Below are 20,150 nucleotides of genomic sequence, written 5' to 3'. Positions count from 1 at the left end.
ATAACAGCGTCTAATATACCTGCTACCTGGTCCTCTGGTGGTCCCTTTTGTTTGGAACGACCACCAGAGGACACAGGCAGCTCAGTAATATGTTGCACCAAGCACCACTACACTACACCCCCCCCCCCTGTCACTTATTAACCCCTTATTCACCCTTGATCACCCCTGATCACCCTATATAGACTCCCTGATCACCCCCCTGTCATTGATTACACCCCTGTCATTGATTACCCCCCTGTAAAGCTCCATTCAGATGTCCGCATGATTTTTACGGATGCACTGATAGATGGATCGGATCCACAAAACGCATACGGACGTCTGAATGGAGCCTTACAGGGGAGTGATCAATGACGGAGGTGATCACCCCATATAGACTCCCTGATCACCCCCCTGTCATTGATCACCCCCCTGTAAGGCTGCATTCAGATGTCCGTATGATTTTTACGGATCCACTGATAGATGGATCGGATCCGCAAAACGCATACGGACGTCTGAATAGAGCCTTACAGGGGAGTGATCAATGACGGAGGTGATCACCCCATATAGACTCCCTGATCACCCCCCTGTCATTGATCACCCCCCTGTAAAGCTCCATTCAGATGTCCGCATGATTTTTACGGATCCACTGATAGATGGATCGGATCCGCAAAACGCATACGGACGTCTAAATGGAGCCTTACAGGGGCGTGATCAATGACTGTGGTGATAACCCCATATAGACTCCCTCATCACCCCCCTGTCATTGATTACCCCCCTGTCATTGATCACACCCCTGTAAAGCTCCATTCAGACATCCGCATGATTTTAACGGATCCACTGATAGATGGATCAGATCCGCAAAACGCATACGGACGTCTGAATAGAGCCTTACAGGGGCGTGATCAATGACTGTGGTGATCACCCCATATAGACTCCCTCATCACCCCCCTGTCATTGATTACCCCCCTGTCATTGATCACACCCCTGTAAAGCTCATTCAGACGTCCGCATGATTTTTACGGATCCACTGATAGATGGATCGGATCCGCAAAACGCATACGGACGTCTGAATGGAGCCTTACAGGGGCGTGATCAATGACTGTGGTGATCACCCCATATAGACTCCCTCATCACCCCCCTGTCATTGATCACACCCCTGTAAAGCTCCATTCAGATGTCCGCATGATTTTTACGGATCCACTGATAGATGGATTGGATCCGCAAAACACATACAGGCGTCTCCCTGGAGCCTTCCAGGGGGGGTGATCACCCCATATAGACTCCCTGATCACCCCCCTGTCATTGATCACCCCCCTGTCAGGCTGCATTCAGATGTCCGTATGATTTTTACAGATCCACGGATAGATGGATCGGATCCGCAAAACACATACGGACATCTGAATGGAGCCTTACAGGGGGGTGATCAATGACAGGGGGGTGATCACCCCATATAGACTCTCTGATCACCCCCCTGTCATTGATCACCCCCCTGTCATTGATCACCCCCCTGTCATTGATCACCCCCCTGTAAGGCTCCATTCAGACATTTTTTGGGCCCAAGTTAGCGGAAATTATATTTTTTTTTCTTACAAAGTCTCATATTTCACTAACTTGTGTCAAAAAATAAAATCTCACATGAACTCACCATACCCCTCACGGAATCCAAATGCGTAAAATTTTTTAGACATTTATATTCCAGACTTCTTCTCACGCTTTAGGGCCCCTAGAATGCCAGGGCAGTATAAATACCCCACATGTGACCCCATTTCGGAAAGAAGACACCCCAAGGTATTCCGTGAGGGGCATATTGAGTCCATGAAAGATTGAAATTTTTGTCCCAAGTTAGCGGAAAGGGAGACTTTGTGAGGAAAAAAATAAATATCAATTTCTGCTAACTTGTGCCAAAAAAAAAAAATTCTATGAACTCGCCATGCCCCTCATTGAATACCTTGGGGTGTCTTCTTTCCAAAATGGGGTCACATGTGGGGTATTTATACTGCCCTGGCATTCTAGGGGTCCTAAAGCGTGAGAAGAAGTCTGGGATCCAAATATCTAAATATTCCCTCATAAAATGAATGTGGGCCCCTTTGCGCATCTAGGCTGCAAAAAAGTGTCACACATGTGGTATCGCCGTATTCAGGAGAAGTTGGGCAATGTGTTTTGGGGTGTCATTTTACATATACCCATGCTGGGTGAGATAAATATCTTGGTCAAATGCCAACTTTGTATAAAAATGGGAAAAGTTGTCTTTTGCCGAGATATTTCTTTCACCCAGCATGGGTATATGTAAAAAGACACCCCAAAACACATTGCCCAACTTCTCCTGAATACGGCGATACCACATGTGTGACACTTTTTTGCAGCCTAGGTGGGCAAAGGGGCCCACATTCCAAAGAGCACCTTTCGGATTTCACTGGTCATTTTTTACAGAATTTGATTTCAAACTCCTTACCACACATTTGGGCCCCTAGAATGCCAGGGCAGTATAACTAACCCACAAGTGACTCCATTTTGGAAAGAAGACACCCCAAGGTATTCGCTGATGGGCATAGTGAGTTCATGGAAGTTTTTATTTTTTGTCACAAGTTAGTGGAATATGAGACTTTGTAAGAAAAAAAAATAATAAAAAATCATCATTTTCCGCTAACTTGTGACAAAAAATAAAAAGTTCTATGAACTCACTATGCCCATCAGCGAATACCTTAGGGTGTCTACTTTCCGAAATGGGGTCATTTGTGGGGTGTTTGTACTGTCTGGCCATTGTAGAACCTCAGGAAACATGACAGGTGCTCAGAAAGTCAGAGCTGCTTCAAAAAGCGGAAATTCACATTTTTGTACCATAGTTTGTAAACGCTATAACTTTTACCCAAACCATTTTTTTTTTTACCCAAACATTTTTTTTATCAAAGACATGTAGAACAATAAATTTAGAGCAAAATTTATATATGGATCTCGTTTTTTTTGCAAAATTTTACAACTGAAAGTGAAAAATGTCATTTTTTTTGCAAAAAAATCGTTAAATTTCGATTAATAACAAAAAAAGTAAAAATGTCAGCAGCAATGAAATACCACCAAATGAAAGCTCTATTAGTGAGAAGAAAAGGAGGTAAAATTCATTTGGGTGGTAAGTTGTATGACCGAGCAATAAACGGTGAAAGTAGTGTAGGTCAGAAGTGTAAAAAGTGGCCTGGTCTTTCAGGGTGTTTAAGCCATGGGGGCTGAGGTGGTTAATACATTATAAGTACCCCAAAATGTTTCCTATAAAAGCTGCAACCCATCCAGCAAATTTCAGGGTCTCATGCAGCTAAACTAAATGGAAAAATAAAAAAGTTATGACTCCAGGAACAGAGAGGAGAAAATGTTACTGCTCCTTAAGGGTAAAATTAGTTACATCACTAAAGGCACTTATATGTGTTGGCCCATTTCCAATGTAATTTGTCAAAATGCCATATACTGCTTCAAACAAGCATACTTGCCCCCTGTTGTCCTAATGAAGACCCTCTGCTGCGCCAGTTTCCGTGAAGTTTTTTCAAACGTTTTTAAGTTATTTATTACAGTAGTATATGGTGAATTTAGTATATTCTAATGCAGCATGGCGACCTGCAGGCCTACATTGGAGTATACTTGTGATAGGCCTGGTAGCCTCATACAGGCAACAACCTATCAATACAAACAAATGATTTCCCCGATTTCAGTGCAGGGAAGCCATTTAGGCTCCCGCACTCAATAATGACCAACTGGTATCTGAGGGGTTATATGTCTGCGATCAATATTATTACTGATCACAGACATTGGACCCTGGTGTCTGCTGTGTGAAACAGCAGGCAGCTGGCCGTTCTAACGTCTGCTCCGTTCTAGAGCTGCCTAAAGGGACTATATCCATAGTACATTTTTGGCTCATGTTATCACAGGGTTAGGCCGAATGCACACGGCCGTTTTCCGCGGCTATGACGCCGTGCGCTGTACAGTAATACACTATATGAGTGCATTACTGTAGTGCAGCGGCGGCATGCAGCGCACGGCGTCATAGCAACCAATCATGCCGTGTGCTCCTGCTCTGAACAGGAATCCAGCCCGGCATACCACGGACCGCTCTCGGCCGCGTGCATTCGGCCTAAGGCTGTGTTCACACACTCAGGGTTGGATGAATGGATTTGCCCTGGGCAAGCCTATGGGACGGAGCATCAGAGAAAGGCCTCATGCACACGGCCGTTGTTTTGGTCCGCATCCGAGATGCAGTTTTGGCGGCTCGGGTGCGGACCCGTTCACCTCAATGGGGCCACAAAAGATGCGGACAACACTCCGTGTGCTGTCCGCATCCGTTGCTCCGTTCCGTGGTCGGCAAAAAATATAGAACATGTCCTATTCTTGTCCGCACTTTGCGGACAATAGGCAGTTATATTAACCACCTCCGGACCGCTGTACGCACAGACGCGTCCTGGAGGTGGTTGATTCATTCCGAGTGGACGCATATACGCGTCATCTCGCGAGACGCGAGATTTCCTGTGAACGCGCGCACACAGGCGCGCGCGCTCACAGGAACGGAAGGTAAGAGAGTTGATCTCCAGCCTGCCAGCGGCGATCGTTCGCTGGCAGGCTGGAGATGTGTTTTTTTTAACCCCTAACAGGTATATTAGACGCTGTTTTGATAACAGCGTCTAATATACCTGCTACCTGGTCCTCTGGTGGTCCCCTTTGTTTGGATCGACCACCAGAGGACACAGGTAGCTCAGTAAAGTAGCACCAAGCACCACTACACTACACTACACCCCCCCCCCCCCGTCACTTATTAACCCCTTATTAGCCCCTGATCACCCCATATAGACTCCCTGATCACCCCCCTGTCATTGATTACCCCCCTGTCATTGATCAACCCCCTGTAAAGCTCCATTCAGATGTCCGCATGATTTTTACGGTTCCACTGATAGATGGATCGGATCCGCAAAACGCATCCGGACGTCTGAATGAAGCCTTACAGGGGCATGATCAATGACTGTGGTGATCACCCCATATAGACTCCCTGATCACCCCCCTGTCATTGATTACCCCCCTGTAAAGCTCCATTCAGACGTCCGCATGATTTTTACGGATCCACTGATAGATGGATCGGATCCGCAAAACGCATACGGACGTCTGAATGAAGCCTTACACGGGCGTGATCAATGACTGTGGTTATCACCCCATATAGACTCCCTGATCACCCCCCTGTCATTGATCACCCCCCTGTCATTGATCACCCCCCTGTCATTGATCACCACCCCTGTCATTGATCACCACCCCTGTCATTGATCACCACCCCTGTCATTGATCACCCCCCTGTCATTGATCACCCCCCTGTCATTGATCACCCCCCTGTCATTGATCACCCCCCCTGTCATTGATCACCCCCCCTGTCATTGATCACCCCCCCTGTCATTGATCACCCCCCCTGTCATTGATCACCCCCCCTGTCATTGATCACCCCCCCTGTCATTGATCACCCCCCCTGTCATTGATCAACCCCCCTGTCATTGATCACCCCCCTGTCATTGATCACCCCCCTGTAAGGCTCCATTCAGACATTTTTTTGGCCCAAGTTAGCGGAATTATTATTTTTTTTTCTTACAAAGTCTCATATTCCACTAACTTGTGACAAAAAATTAAATCTCACATGAACTCACCATACCCCTCACGGAATCCAAATGCGTAAAATTTTTTAGACATTTATATTCCAGACTTCTTCTCACGCTTTAGGGCCCCTAGAATGCCAGGGCAGTATAAATACCCCACATGTGACCCCATTTCGGAAAGAAGACACCCCCAGGTATTCCGTGAGGGGCATATTGAGTCCATGAAAGATTGAAATTTTTGTCCCAAGTTAGCGGAACGGGAGACTTTGTGAGAAAAAAATAAAAAATATCAATTTCCGCTAACTTGTGCCAAAAAAAAATAAATTCTATGAACTCGCCATGCCCCTCATTGAATACCTTGGGGTGTCTTCTTTCCAAAATGGGGTCACATGTGGGGTATTTATACTGCCCTGGCATTCTAGGGGCCCCAAAGCGTGAGAAGAAGTCTGGTATCCAAATGTCTAAAAATGCCCTCCTAAAAGGAATTTGGGCCCCTTTGCGCATCTAGGCTGCAAAAAAGTGTCACACATCTGGTATCGCCGTACTCAGGAGAAGTTGGGGAATGTGTTTTGGGGTGTCATTTTACATATACCCATGCTGGGTGAGATAAATATCTTGGTCAAATGCCAACTTTGTATAAAAAAATGGGAAAAGTTGTCTTTTGCCAAGATATTTCTCTCACCCAGCATGGGTATATGTAAAAAGACACCCCAAAACACATTCCCCAACTTCTCCCGAGTACGGAGATACCAGATGTGTGACACTTTTTTGCAGCCTAGGTGGGCAAAGGGGCCCATATTCCAAAGAGCACCTTTCGGATTTCACTGGTCATTTACCTACTTACCACACATTAGGGCCCCTGGAAAATGCCAGGGCAGTATAACTACCCCACAAGTGACCCCATTTTGGAAAGAAGACACCCCAAGGTATTCCGTGAGGGGCATGGCGAGTTCCTAGAATTTTTTATTTTTTGTCACAAGTTAGTGGAAAATGATGATTATTTTTTTTTTTTTTTCATACAAAGTCTCATATTCCACTAACTTGTGACAAAAAATAAAAACTTCCATGAACTCACTATGCCCATCAGCGAATACCTTGGGGTCTATTCTTTCCAAAATGGGGTCACTTGTGGGGTAGGTATAATGCCCTGGTATTTTAGGGGCCCAAATGTGTGGTAAGGAGTTTGAAATCAAATTCTGTAAAAAATGACGAGTGAAATCCGAAAGGTGCTCTTTGGAATATGGGCCCCTTTGCCCACCTAGGCTGCAAAAAAGTGTCACACATCTGGTATCTCCGTACTCAGGAGAAGGTGGGGAATGTGTTTTGGGGTGTCATTTTACATATACCCATGCTGGGTGAGATAAATATCTTGGTCAAATGCCAACTTTGTATAAAAAAATGGGAAAAGTTGTTTTTGCCAAGATATTTCTCTCACCCAGCATGGGTATATGTAAAAAGACACCCCAAAACACATTCCCCAACTTCTCCTGAGTACGGAGATACCACATGTGTGGCACTTTTTTGCAGCCTAGGTGGGCAAAGGGGCCCATATTCCAAAGAGCACCTTTTGGATTTCACTGGTCATTTACCTACTTACCACACATTAGGGCCCCTGGAAAATGCCAGGGCAGTATAACTACCCCACAAGTGACCCCATTTTGGAAAGAAGACACCCCAAGGTATTCCGTGAGGGGCATGGCGAGTTCCTAGAATTTTTTATTTTTTGTCACAAGTTAGTGGAAAATGATGATTTTTTTTTTTTTTCATACAAAGTCTCATATTCCACTAACTTGTGACAAAAAATAAAAACTTCCATGAACTCGCTATGCCCATCAGCGAATACCTTGGGGTCTCTTCTTTCCAAAATGGGGTCACTTGTGGGGTAGTTATACTGCCCTGGCATTCTAGGGGCCCAAATGTGTGGTAAGGAGTTGGAAATCAAATTCTGTAAAAAATGACGAGTGAAATCCGAAAGGTGCTCTTTGGAATATGGGCCCCTTTGCCCACCTAGGCTGCAAAAAAGTGTCACACATCTGGTATCTCCGTATTCAGGAGAAGTTGGGGAATGTGTTTTGGGGTGTCTTTTTACATATACCCATGCTGGGTGAGAGAAATATCTTGGCAAAAGACAACTTTTCCCATTTTTTTATACAAAGTTGGCATTTGACCAAGATATTTATCTCACCCAGCATGGGTATATGTAAAATGACACCCCAAAACACATTCCCCAACTTCTACTGAATACGGAGATACCAGATGTGTGACACTTTTTTGCAGCCTAGGTGGGCAAAGGGGCCCACATTCCAAAGAGCACCTTTCGGATTTCACTCGTCATTTTTTACAGAATTTGATTTCAAACTCCTTACCACACATTTGGGCCCCTAGAATGCCAGGGCAGTATAACTACCCCACAAGTGACCCCATTTTGGAAAGAAGAGACCCCAAGGTATTTCGTGATGGGCATAGTGAGTTCATGGAAGTTTTTATTTTTTGTCACAAGTTAGTGGAATATGAGACTTTGTAAGAAAAAAAAAAAAAAATCATCATTTTCCGCTAACTTGTGACAAAAAATAAAAAGTTCTATGAACTCACTATGCCCATCAGCGAATACCTTAGGGTGTGTACTTTCCGAAATGGGGTCATTTGTGGGGTGTTTGTACTGTCTGGGCATTGTAGAACCTCAGGAAACATGACAGGTGCTCAGAAAGTCAGAGCTGCTTCAAAAAGCGGAAATTCACATTTTTGTACCATAGTTTGTAAACGCTATAACTTTTACCCAAACAATTTTTTTTTTACCCAAACATTTTTTTTTTATCAAAGACATGTAGAACTATAAATTTAGAGCAAAATTTATATATGGATGTCGTTTTTTTTGCAAAATTTTACAACTGAAAGTGAAAAATGTCATTTTTTTGCAAAAAAATCGTTAAATTTCGATTAATAACAAAAAAAGTAAAAATGTCAGCAGCAATGAAATACCACCAAATGAAAGCTCTATTAGTGAGAAGAAAAGGAGGTAAAATTCATTTGGGTGGTAAGTTGCATGACCGAGCAATAAACGGTGAAAGTAGTGTAGGTCAGAAGTGTAAAAAGTGGCCTGGTCTTTCAGGGTGTTTAAGCTAAGGGGGCTGAAGTGGTTAAAGGCTGTCCGTGCCATTCTGCCAATTGCGGAACGCACACGGACCGTAAAACACACAAGGGTCGTGTGCATGAGATGAGGCCTAAGGCTATATATATATAAATGTGAACAGGACTAGCACTTTCTCCTCAGCTACTACCACTCCACAGGAAGACGGGCTCGCCCTGGGAGCTGCCTGAACTTTCCATCAGCGGTCTCTCACTCAGCGAGGGGCGGGAATGCGAAAAAAATCCTCATTTTCTTTCCCAAATAAGTCGAAAAAACCCTGCATATTTTTAAGGTGGGACACGCCCTAAGCCGCTGACGTCACGGCTCGACCTCCGCCCACAGGTAACCACGCCCACCCCGTGCCATGACCTCACCCAAGAATTCCAGGCTGCTGCTCAGTGCTCATTGACTCCAGGCAGCGCCCGCCGCTTCCACTCGGTTTCCCAGGCACTGTACATATGAAGTGTAGCATCTAGGCAGTAACCAGGCATCTGCAGTGCAATAGTTACCACAGCAGCCTGCACTCTACAAAGCGCCTCCAGCTAACACAAGGAAAGCCTCCGCTGATACACAATGGCTGGACTCAACTCCCTGGAAGCGGTGAAGAGGAAGATCCATGCTCTACAGCAGCAGGCCGACGATGCTGAAGACAGAGCGCAGACTCTCCAGAGGGAACTGGACACTGAACGGGAGAAGTGTGAGAAAGTGAGGCGCAGCTACTCCGAGCTATACGGCCTCTGCTTCCTGTCTCTGTCCTCTCACTACTGACTGTCCTCCTCTGCTGCTCCTCCAGCCGGCCTCTCCCTCCTTCTCTCTGCTGGATGGCCATCTTCCAGGCTTTCTCTGTCAGTACCAGTCCTTCTCCATCCCTTCTTACCTCCAATGGTTGCTGTGTCTCCATTCTTGTGGTAGAACTGCTTGGTCTCCCATGCAGAAGTAAAGCCTGGGCTCCATAATGTGCCTACATGTGGACGTGTACCTGGGTGATCATGTAGTTGAGGGGTGTTTAGTTGCAGATGGTTTCTTTCACTACAGCTATGGTCCATTACATGGCGGTCCCATTCATTGACCAGGATCTGCTCCTACATAATGGACATTCCCTTTAAGGTGGCTAGACCTCAGACATTTTGATACCTGAGATGTCGCCCATCCCATGTTTCCTAATGCCATTTCTATTCCAAGACACTGCGGGAACTGTATCAAAACTAGTTTGAGACCAAGTCGTTTCTCCCCAGAGGTCCTGTGGACAATGAGCAGCTGCTCCCCTTTTCTCCGGTGCCAGTGTTGGTGTTTTACCAAAGACACATAGGGGTACATCACTTTAATGTCGATTTTGGGGGGGGGGGGGGGAGGAATGGGTTTCTAGTACAGGTCTAAAATGAACTGGTCAGTGAACGGTGTAGGAATAGTTTTCTTCCCATTGGGAAGTTACCCTGCTCTTGTTCAGCGTGTCCAGGCTTTGATCTGGGGCTTGTACAGCGTCTGTAGATTGAAGCCTGTACATGGCTTATTGTATCATGTCCTATATGTCACGCCTTGTCCTCTCAACCGTAGTATGGGAAAAAAGTAACATTAGAACTTCTATAGACACTAGATCCTGAAAGATGGACCTGTTTCACCTGGGTTCACTCCATGCTGATGTCTCCAGGGTATGCCACTAGTGCCCAGATGAGATTTCTCAATTCTCATCCACTTTGCTACTATGTAAATGTTGCTTAATTTCCGAAATGTGATTCTTCAGTGGAAAATCCACAGCATTTCTGCTACATGTTCGGGATCAGACTCCCAGCAGTCATAATGTTATGGCATAGCTATGTGTCGTTGGATTGGAAATGCCCCCTTAATCCCAGTTCCACCCTTCAGTAACCCTGTCATCCATGATGTGACCTAGTGAGAGGACCTCCATCTGTCAGATGTCTATGGCATATCCAGCAGACGTATCTTTGGTTGTAAGCTCCTTGCGTGCAGCAGCCATTGGCTCTATGAATTAATGTTTATTTCATACGATTTATCTGGAATATTGATTATCGCTCTGGGACCTGCTGCTATCTCCAGAACAGGCCCCCCGATGTGAATGGAGAGCAGCCACACATGCACCAGCACCCTTTATTCAATGCTATGGGAGTTTGAGTGGTGGCCTGGCTATCTCCAGCAGTGAATTGAGCGGTGGCAACGCTTGTGCTCTCTCCATTTACTGCTGGGAGACCTCCTAAAACAGCACGCTAGCTCTGCTATTTTCAGATCTCCCATAGTGATGAATTGAGAGCACACCGTGCATGAGAAGTGCGCGCTCCTTCACTTCTGGGGCTCTGTTCTGGAGATGGGAGTGGGTCACCCCTTTAATGTTCACATTTGCTGCATTTACCGGCTGATTCTAAAAAAGTTTAAAAAATAATAATAATAATAATGAAATCTTTATTACTACATGTTTTATAGCCTACAGAAAGTATAGCTAGTTGTCTGTATTAGGCTACTTTCACACGCATTTGGTGCGGAACAGTCATGGATCTGCACAGATCCATTCAGATAATAGAACCATCTGCATCGGTTCAGAACGGATCCGTTTGTATTATATATAACATAGCCAGGACGGATCCGTCTTGAACACCATTGAAAGTCAATGGAGGACGGATACGTTTTCTATTGTGCCATATTGTATCATAGAAAACTGATCCGTTTTGGACCTCTTGTGAGAGCCCTGAACGGATCTCGCAAACGGAAAGCCAAAATGCCAGTGTGAAAGTAGCCTTGGACATAAAGAAAGAGAAACTTTGCTATGCTGGTTGTCACAGGAGCAAGGACATGTGGAGTAGTCACCCACAGATTGTAGTAATTATTGCTCATCGTTCTTTTCTCAGTGTCTAATATATGAACATTACTTTCCAAAAGAGCTTTTGTGCTTCTGGGTCTGTGCCTCAGTTCAGCAAAAGACAAGACATGTCCTATCTTTGGCTGCATCTTGCAGATCGTGAACCCATCGAAGTCAGTGGGTCAACACTGATGTGGGGTGCACACGGTAAGTGCCCGTGTCTTGTGGATCCACGGTTTGCGGTCTGCAAAATGGACACAGCTGGAATAACTGACTTCGCCTCATCGGAGGCCGTACATTTTAATGCTGTACGGAGACGGATCTCCGTACAGCATTAATCCAAAGTTTTGACTGAAGCGACTTTGGATCTAGGATCCGAAGTTTGCGCCGCTCATTCCTAGTCCTGACTCCTGGCACCCCTGCTGTATGAAGAGGCAATGGCGCTCTGGTGATTACTGCCGTCTCCTCACAGCTTACCAGGCATGGCGCGGTACATTGTATAGGGCCTGTGGTTGGTATTGCAGCCTGGGCCCATTCACTAGAATAGAACGGAGCTGTGCCTAGGCCATGTGACCAATGAATTTGACGCCATCTATTTTAATAGTTTGGACTTTTCAGACGTGGCAATATGTGATATGTTTATTTGTTTATATGTTTTATATGTAAAATTGGGAAAGGGGGTGATTTGTATTAGATGTTAATTATCATTGGTGGCGCAGTGCGCCCGCCCCTCCTCCTCCCGTCTCTGCTCATTGGCAGCGAGGCACAGGGGGGAGGGAGAGAGTGACTCCTTCTCCCCTGTGCTGCTGAGGGAACATGAGCACGCTGACAGCCGCGCGCTCATGTTCTGTGATAGCGCGCTGGACGCATTATTGGCAAGGTCAGATACCGATAACTTTTTAAAAATCATGAATATTGGCCGATAATATCGGTAACTCCGATAATCGGTCGATCCCTACTATCAACCACTGATAACACCTCCCTGTGTACAACTGAAGTCAGAAAGAGTAAAGATTTAAATATATAAATTACAAGTTTTACGGAATATTTACCTGCAACCATAAATCAATCTGCTCAGCTCCTCCTGATCTATAACATGCTGCCTGCAGATTACACTGCCTTTTCCTGGAGACTGGTTCCCTTTAACAATTAATGCACAGCTTAGCAGATGAGCAACGTGGTATGTCCATGCAGATAGCAGGGCATTCCTCTCTGTGAATCACCTCCATGAGCTCACTCATTAGTGAGCAGACATGACTCACCGTCCTGGGCCATGGGAGAATGTGCAGCATGTGACTTCAGCCAGACAAAAGGGATTGATTTACTCGGTGAATGTCACTTCAGGACGGGCTTCCTTCACACTACGCCCCACATCTCACTTTATGCAGGTTCATCACCTTGGTGGAATCTTTAGACCAGCTCTGGACAGAATCCAGTAGACGTTAGGAGCAATTGGTTGTCATAAACTGGCAATCCACATTAGACAGGTGTTGGCCAAACCACATGTGTATTGGGGTCTTCCAACTCTCCCATGATGGCAAGTGTTGGGGGAGATAAGGATCATGCAATTGGATTTCAACTGGGAGATAATCTGCTGCTAGATTTGCAGCTTTCTCGCCTCTTCCCATTCAGGGCACTTGCATACTTGGTCAACCTGCGTATGGACAGCTAGACTAGAATTTGCCAGATAATGGCTAACAAGCGTTCATAGGAATGCTGGTTAGCGATTATCTGGCGGTGTAAAGGTGCTGCCGATTACCCGATGAACGAGCGAAATGCACTAAATCAGCAAACAGGCTATGGCATTAGCGATCACTCCTCCCTATACTGTGGAGAAGATTGCTGCATGTAAATGCAGCGGTCTCCCCCACTGACAAGCAGGCGATTGCCTGGAAGGAACACTTCCTTTCCAGCAATCGTCTGCGGAATTGTCCCATCTAAAGGGACCCTACGTTTTTTTGCAGAAATGTTTCTGAAAATAATTTCTATTTGTCTCAGTGGGATTGGTTCCGCATCACATGCATGGGTTATGGGAATATACCCTTTTAAAAATATATATTTTTTAAATTACAAAGATATTTAATCTTTGTAACAGCCAGTGGGCAAAAACTCTGCAATGCCACATCCAGAGTGATGTAATGTAGCATAGCCGTGTCATCATGGCTTCCACAGGATGTGACATCACTATGAATACTGTAAATGTCACTGTGGCCTGCAGCACCTGGGTGATGAAGCCATCTGATGTTACGTCACCATGGATGTGGCCGAGCTAAGGCCTAGTGTATACACGTGCCTAACAGGCATCGCCGGGGGGAAAGTGGTCACCTCAGCAACCTTTTTAAGCATCAGTAAAGAATTTTTACTCTTGGGGTTTCGGGTGGGTGTAGAGTTATCCTCTTTGTATGTCCATAAGCCCTTATAGCCTGGGTCCCCTTTTTAAACTGCAAGGATTATCTGTATAATAAGTGACATTTTCGTCGTTAAGGAGTTGCTACATCTTCAATTGTTTATCGTGATCTGTATGACATCCGCTGGTCTAATAGATCCTTAAAAAAAAAAAATATATACACACACACACACACACACACACAGAGCTCCCTCCTGACTTCTGCACAGAGCATGCCTAGAAAACTCCCATAGTCAAGTCAATGAGTCAGTTCCTGCCCATTGTGTCTATTGCTCACGTAGCTGCTCTTAAGGCCCCTTTCACACGGGCGAGTATTCCGTGGGGGTGCAGTGCGTGAGGTGAACGCATTCCACCCGCACTGAATCCAGACCTATTCATTTCAATGGGGCTGTGTACGTGAGTGATGTTTTTCACGCATCACTTGTGCGTTGCGTGAAAATCGCAGCATGTTCTATATTCTGCGTCTTTCACGCTACACCGGCTCCATAGAAATGAATGAAAATCGATTTTTGCGCATGGTTGCTAAGGAGACAAGGAATATATGATCCGGGACCCCATTTACTTTATTTTCCATTATAACATTGCTATTATTTTCCATTATAACCTTCTTAATACAGAATGCTAAGTATAATGTCAACGAAGGGTTAAAAAATAATAAAAACATAACTCTCCTCAACCACTTGATCGTGCAGCCGGGATCCTCTTTGTTCTTCTTCAAGGACTTGCAAAAGCTCCTTTGGTGACATAATCGCGCTCACCATGTGGTGAACGCGATGACGTCAGTGAAGGTCCTTTTGCAGGTCTTTGAAGAAGAACAAAGAGGATCCCGGCTGCACGATCAAGTGGTTGAGGAGAGTTATGTTTTTATTATTTTTTTAACCCTTAGTTGACATTCTACTTAGCATTGTGTACTAAAGAATGCTATTATTTTCCATTATAACCATGTTATAATGGAAAATAATGAAATCTAAAGAACACCGAACCCGAACTTCTGTCAAGAAGTTCGGGTCTGGGTACCACATTCAGTTTTTTTCTCACGTGCGTGCAAAACGCATTGCACTCGTGCGGAAAAAACTGAACAACAGAACGCAATCGCAGTCAAAACTGACTGAAATTGTGTGCCTGCTCGCACGATTTTCCCTGAATGCACCTGCATCGCATCCAGCCCTCACCTGCGACGCCCGTGTGAAAGAGGCCTAATGGGGTTGTCAGGAGTTTTATATTGATGACCTAACCTCCAGGCTAGGTCATCATCTGATTGGCGGGAGTCCGATACCTGCCACTGCCACAGAGGAGGTGGCGCACCATGCGAGAACTGCTTCTTCTTCATTACACTATGCGTCATCTTGAAACTAATGTAAGTACTCGCTCCATTCACTTGAATTAGTTAAGCACTTGTAATTACACTACACTGTATAGTAACATGGGGAAAAAAAAGAAAAAAAGTTTAACTCAAAAACATGATTTAAGCAATAGCTAATTTTTTGTTCCCTTTAAGCAAGTGCAAAATGGCAGTACATGGGCAGCACATCGGTCTCCTAAAGGCCTGCACCATAGCTTTACTTCTATGTATCCGTTGCATGTTGTGTATTGATCCTGGTTAATATTCACACCTGCTGCCTTGTGGAGTCCACCCCGAACACCGTGTGCAGCCTACACCTACAGACAATGGAGTACTTTGTTAGAGCGGACACCCATTCTCAGTTTTTTTTTTTCACACAATAAAAAATGACACAAAGTGACACATTTAGAGTTTCTAAACTTTTTTGCAACATGCTCGACGAGGGGTGCAGCTTAGCAGAAAGGAGCAGCGTGTCGAAGGAAAGGGGGTCAGCCTGAGATGCGCCCTTTTGCACCACAATTCTGGCATAAGTCTAGCTCAAAGTAAGCCAACCAATAGTTGGTATAGAGTCAAAGTGAAGTGTCTATTCCTGCACCAGATTTATCATCCAGCCTTAGCCCCTGTGATACATTTCGCTGAGGCATAGACAGCCTGTATAAGCTTGCACCATTTTTATGATTAGTAAATGTAGGACTCTGCAGACAACGCCAGAGAAAAACCACAAGTGGCAAATAAAGAGGGTCATTTATCAAACTGGTGTAAAGTAGAACTGGCTTAGTTGCCCATAGCAACCAATCAGATTTCACCTTTCATTTTCCAAAGTATCTGTCCAAAGTGAAAGGTGGAATCTGATTGGTTGCTATGGGCAACTAAGCCAGTTCTACTTTACACCAGTTTGATAAATGACCCCCAAGAGCTTATTCTGGCGTTTATTATTTTTTTGTTAAAAGCACGAGCGCCAAAATCCTAGAAACCTTTAGGGCTCCTTTACACGAGCGTTTAATCCGCTGCGTGTAAGACAGCCAAGCCCCGTTCTGGACAGCAGAGACACGGAGCAGTAACATGATTGATAATGCTCGGTGCCTCTCTGTGATCTTTTTACTACAAAATCACAGTGAGATAAAGGTCAGGATTCAGTGCGGGTGCTATGCGTTCACGTCACGCTTTGCACCCGCGCGAAAATCTAGCCCGTGTGAAAGGGGCCATAGGCCTCATGCACACGACCGTTGTTTTGTTCCGTTCCGCAAAATGGGGTTCCGTTGTTCCGTGATCCGTTTCTGTTTTTGTTTGTGTGTCTTCCTTTATTTTTGGAGGATCACCAGACCTGAAGGAAAGTAAAAAAAAGTCTAAGTCAAGTTTGCCATGCAAATGATAGGAAAAAAACGGACGCGGAAGACAATCTTGTGTGCCTCCGCGTTTTTTCACGGTCCCATTGACTTGAATGGGTCCGTGAAACGTTTTCGGGGAAAAAAAATAGGACAGGTTATATTTTTTTGGACGGACTGGAACCACGGATCACGGACGCGGATGACAAACTGTGCATTAGCCGAGTTTTCAACGGACCCATTGAAAGTCAATGGGTCCGCAGAAAATCACGAAAAAACGGAACAACGGACACGTTATAAAACAGTCGTGTGCATGAGGCCTTAGGCTGAGATCGCACATGCAGTTTCCAATTTTGATTCAGTTTATGATGCTACTTTTCAAGCCACAGCCCAAAGTAGTCCTAAAAGGAAGGTAAAGTGTAAAGAAAAGACGCATGCTGTGATGCAGCATGGAGGTTTTCTCATCTTTGGTTATTGTGAACAACCGCACAACTTTTACCCTGTAAATGCTGAGAAAAATGTAAAGGAAAAAAACGGGAATCTGCCACACAGTTTTTGTGATGCATTCAGGCTAATTGTCAATTTTAAATTGTGTAATTAGATTCAGAACACAAACACCATTAAAATCGACAACTTGGATCACACAAGCATTAGGATTGAGGTCTATACATGAGATATTGCCCTTTTAAGTTTGCCACTTGAGCAACCTGCTATTGGAAACCGCCCCCCCCCCCCCCCCCCTAAAATGGCAGTAAAATAGACTGGGGGAGACTTTCTAAGCTAAATGCATCAGAATTTACATGCAATTTGCAGCAAACAACTAGTGTACGTGCCTGTCATCATTTTGTGTACATGCCTTCCACTATTTTGTATCCGCGTCCTGTCACATTTATTGCGCATTGCACATGGACCAATTCTTTTCTATGGGTCCACATTGAAAGCATATAGATGTCCTCTTGTGTGCTGTCTGTTCTGCAAATTATTGCAGACAAGTCAATTCTAGTAATGGGACTGAGAAAATATTGTACGCGGAAGGTGCCTGTATTTTGCGGATCACAATACGGACATGGGTGTTTACGTGAGGCATTAGGGTACTTTCACACTAGTGTTGTTAGACTCCTGCAGGCCTTTCCGGCAACAGAACTGCTTGCCGCATCCGGCAAGCTGTGTACAAACGGATAGCTTTTTTTTTTTCCAGATCCGGTGATATACCAGTTCCGTCTAATCTGAAATAACGGGTCCGCTATTTAAATTTTTTCAAAGATAAAAAGCTCGGCGCATGCGCAGACCGGGACACAAGAATCCGGCATTAATACATCTTTATGGAAATTAATCCGGCAAGTGCGGTATTGTTTCGGGATTTTGGCAGGAAAAGAATAACGCTAGTGTGAAAGTATCCTTAAACAGGGTTTTTCTATTTTTTTATTTTTCTCACCACACAAGCTTCATGGCTTTTATACAAAGGGAGTCTAAATGCCTGGTGTAAATATTAGACAGGATTTGTAAATTACTTTGATTCTTCAGGTCTACAACACTGATGGTCTGTCCTTAGGATAGGCCATCATTATGTGATGATGCCCTGCACCTTTAGGCCTCTTGCTCACGAACGTAAAGGCTGTGTGCCCGTGCTGTGGACTGCAAATTGCGGTCTGCAATGCATGGGCACTGACCGTGGATCACAGACCCATTCACTTCAATGGGGTTTGCGGTCCGTCCGTTCCGCAAAAAGATAGAACTTGTTCTATCTTTTTGCAGAACGGAACAGGACCCCACAGAAGCACTCCATAGTGCTTCCGTTCCGCACCGCATCTCCGGATTTGCGGACCCATTCAAGTGAATGGGTCCGCATCCATCATGCGGAATGCACACTGCAAGTGCCCCATGTATTGCGGACCCACCGTATGCGGGCCGCAATATGGCCACAGGACACACACGGTCGTGTGAAAAAGTCCTTAGTAGTGGCTCTACTTGATGGTGCTAAGACTTCTTACTTCACCAATCTGGTATTGATGGCTTATCCTAAGGTTGGGTCATCACTTTTGTAGAGCTGGAAAGCTCCTTTAAGGACTTCCTATCCTCCCATGAAGGGTCAGTGGAGCGTGTAAGTGTAATGCACAATCTGCTTCTATGTATACAGATGCTTCAAAATATATGTTGGTAAACCTCATACTTTATTAATTCTACAGTTGTGGAAATCGGTAATGCTTCTATCTGAAAGTGGGCAGCAGGGTTGTGTTTGGAGCCTGGGGATACAGTATCCGGCAGACGCACCCTTTCCTGCTGTAATTGTATAGTAGGTCGTCTACCGAGAGTTTTCCGTACACGCAGTATTTTTTTTTATTGGTCTTTATTTAGTATGCAGGAGGCATGGCTGATACAGGTCTTGTAGATGGTCCACCTGCTTGCTAATGTTCACCAATCCTAGATTCTGCTCACCTAAACCTTCAGTAATTGAGAACAAAAAATGTTTGTGGGTAATTTTTATTGCTTGCTGTATTACCTAGTCAGATTGTCTATTGCTAATATTTCTTTATGGAGGGGAGAATATGTAATCAGACTGAGGGCTAGAGGTTTTCCAGCAAGTGACTTTTAGTGCACATGGAGGGAAAGCCTGTGCTAAATGCTAACTGCATGACCTTGGCCCAGCCCGTAGTCACCCTTTCCTGCCTTACATCACTTAGAAACAGGAGAGAGGAGGCCTTTAGGACGTACAAAGATGTATGTATGGCTGTTCAGTTACGTGGGAATTCTGGTCTGAGGATTAGACGAGCAGAGCTCACTGGATGCAGCAGTGCCACATATGACTGTGTACTGCCGGATGCCATTGACTATAATGTGCTCCATCTGAGATCTGGCATTTATGTCGGAGCAGCCTGTCGGTTCAGACTACCAGATTAGGGCTACTTTCACACTAGCATTTCTATTTTCCAGTATTGAGATCCGTCATAGGGTATCAATACTGGGGGAAAAAAAACTTCCGTTTTGTCCCCATTCATTGTCAATGAGAACAAAACGTAACTGAACAGAATGGAATGCTCCCAAATGCATTCCGTTCTCATACCGGAGAACAATCCACAGTATGCTGCGGTTTGCTTTCTGTTCTGGGATGCTTAACTCTGACATTATCTGACACAATAGAAACCGGATCCGTCCCCCGTTGACTTTCAATGGAGTTCATGACGGATCCATCTTGGGTATGTTAAAAGTAATACAACTGGATCCATTCAGAACGGATGCAGGCGTTTGTATTATCAGTAACTGAAGCGTTTATGCTGATCCCTGTCGGATCCAACAAAAACGCTAGCGTGAAAGCCTTAGTGCTACTGTGAACGTATCCTTAAGGCCCCTTTCACACAGGCGCAATGTGTGAGGTGAGCGCATTGCACCCGCACTGAACCCGGACCCATTCACTTCAATGGGGCTGTTCAGATCACCGGTGATTTTTCACGCATCAAATGAATGGGTCTGCTTGAAAATCGCAAGCAAGTGCAGATGCGGTGCGATTTTCACGCATGGTTGCTAGGAGATGATGGGGATGAGCAACCCCATTAA

The 20,150-nt window shown here is 45.0% G+C and overlaps 1 protein-coding gene across 4 annotated transcripts in view; it reads left to right on the top strand.

Annotated features, from left to right (window-relative positions):
- The window catches only part of TPM4 (tropomyosin 4), a 130,537-nt gene that overhangs the window by 83,472 nt on the left and 26,915 nt on the right, over positions 1–20,150 (top strand). For 2 of the 4 annotated variants that reach the window (XM_040417676.1, XM_040417675.1), the window contains exon 1: positions 9,137–9,420. The exons of the other annotated variants lie outside the window; for them this stretch is intronic. In XM_040417676.1, the coding sequence (XP_040273610.1) occupies positions 9,289–9,420 (132 nt within the window). In that variant the 5' untranslated portion in view covers positions 9,137–9,288. Of the gene's footprint in view, positions 1–9,136; positions 9,421–20,150 lie in introns of those variants that run through there. 4 annotated transcript variants of the gene reach the window in all.

This window comes from Bufo bufo, chromosome 2, assembly GCF_905171765.1.
Source record: "Bufo bufo chromosome 2, aBufBuf1.1, whole genome shotgun sequence".
Classification (NCBI taxonomy): Eukaryota; Metazoa; Chordata; class Amphibia; order Anura; family Bufonidae; genus Bufo; species Bufo bufo.
Note: the sequence above shows the minus strand (reverse complement) of the source record. Positions and strands in the feature narration are given on the sequence as shown.